This window comes from Haliaeetus leucocephalus, unplaced genomic scaffold (assembly GCF_000737465.1).
Source record: "Haliaeetus leucocephalus isolate CR32 unplaced genomic scaffold, Haliaeetus_leucocephalus-4.0 Scaffold566, whole genome shotgun sequence".
In the NCBI taxonomy this organism is placed as follows: Eukaryota; Metazoa; Chordata; class Aves; order Accipitriformes; family Accipitridae; genus Haliaeetus; species Haliaeetus leucocephalus.
Window position 1 is genome coordinate 5,000,991 of NW_010973002.1, and position 554 is coordinate 5,001,544.

General features: G+C 78.9%; 1 protein-coding gene across 3 annotated transcripts in view; it reads left to right on the plus strand.

Moving 5' to 3' along the window:
• Nucleotides 1–7: 7 nt before the first annotated feature.
• SNX13 (sorting nexin 13) overlaps nucleotides 8–554 on the plus strand; it is a 75,775-nt gene continuing 75,228 nt past the window's right edge. For 2 of the 3 annotated variants that reach the window (XM_010577626.1, XM_010577629.1), the window contains exon 1: nucleotides 178–284. In XM_010577626.1, coding sequence (XP_010575928.1) covers nucleotides 273–284 — 12 coding nt within the window. In that variant the 5' untranslated portion in view covers nucleotides 178–272. Of the gene's footprint in view, nucleotides 285–554 lie in introns of all 3 variants that reach the window. The other variant, XM_010577627.1, reaches the window with a different exon arrangement.

The window sequence follows — 554 nt, forward strand, 5'->3', positions numbered from 1 at the left end:
CCCGCGTCCCGCAGCCCCAATGGGCTGGCGCGCCGGGCGAGGAGCGGCGGCGGCGGTGCACGTAGCTTTCTCAAGATGGCGGCCTCTCCGGACCCAGCTGCGAGGGCGGCTGCGGGGCTGGGGGCGGCGGGCGGCCGCTGAGGGAGGCGGCAGGGCTCTGGCGGCGCTCGCCTCGCCTCGCCTCCCCGCAGGGCGAGGGGGAGCTTTCCGCGCGGCCGCGAGGCTTCGCCATGCTGCGGGGCTAGAGGCGCCGCAGCGCAGCGGGGTTAATAATGTTAGCAGAGGTAAGAGCCCCGCCGCGGCCGGCGGGGTGCGGGAGGGGAGGGAGCGGCTTTCCGTCCGCCCGAGCGGGCAGCTGCGCGCCGCGGCCGAGGGGAGGCTCTGCCCTCGCCGGGGCCTCCGAGCCGCCTCGGTAGCGGGCAGCCTCCCCCTTGGCCGGGGAGGGCAGAGGCGCCGGCCAGCCCGCCCAGGGCAGCGCCGGGCCCCTCTTATCAGCCCTCCCTCCCCCCGGCCGGGCGCTGTTCGCCCGTCGGGGGCCGGCAGGGCGGGACGGG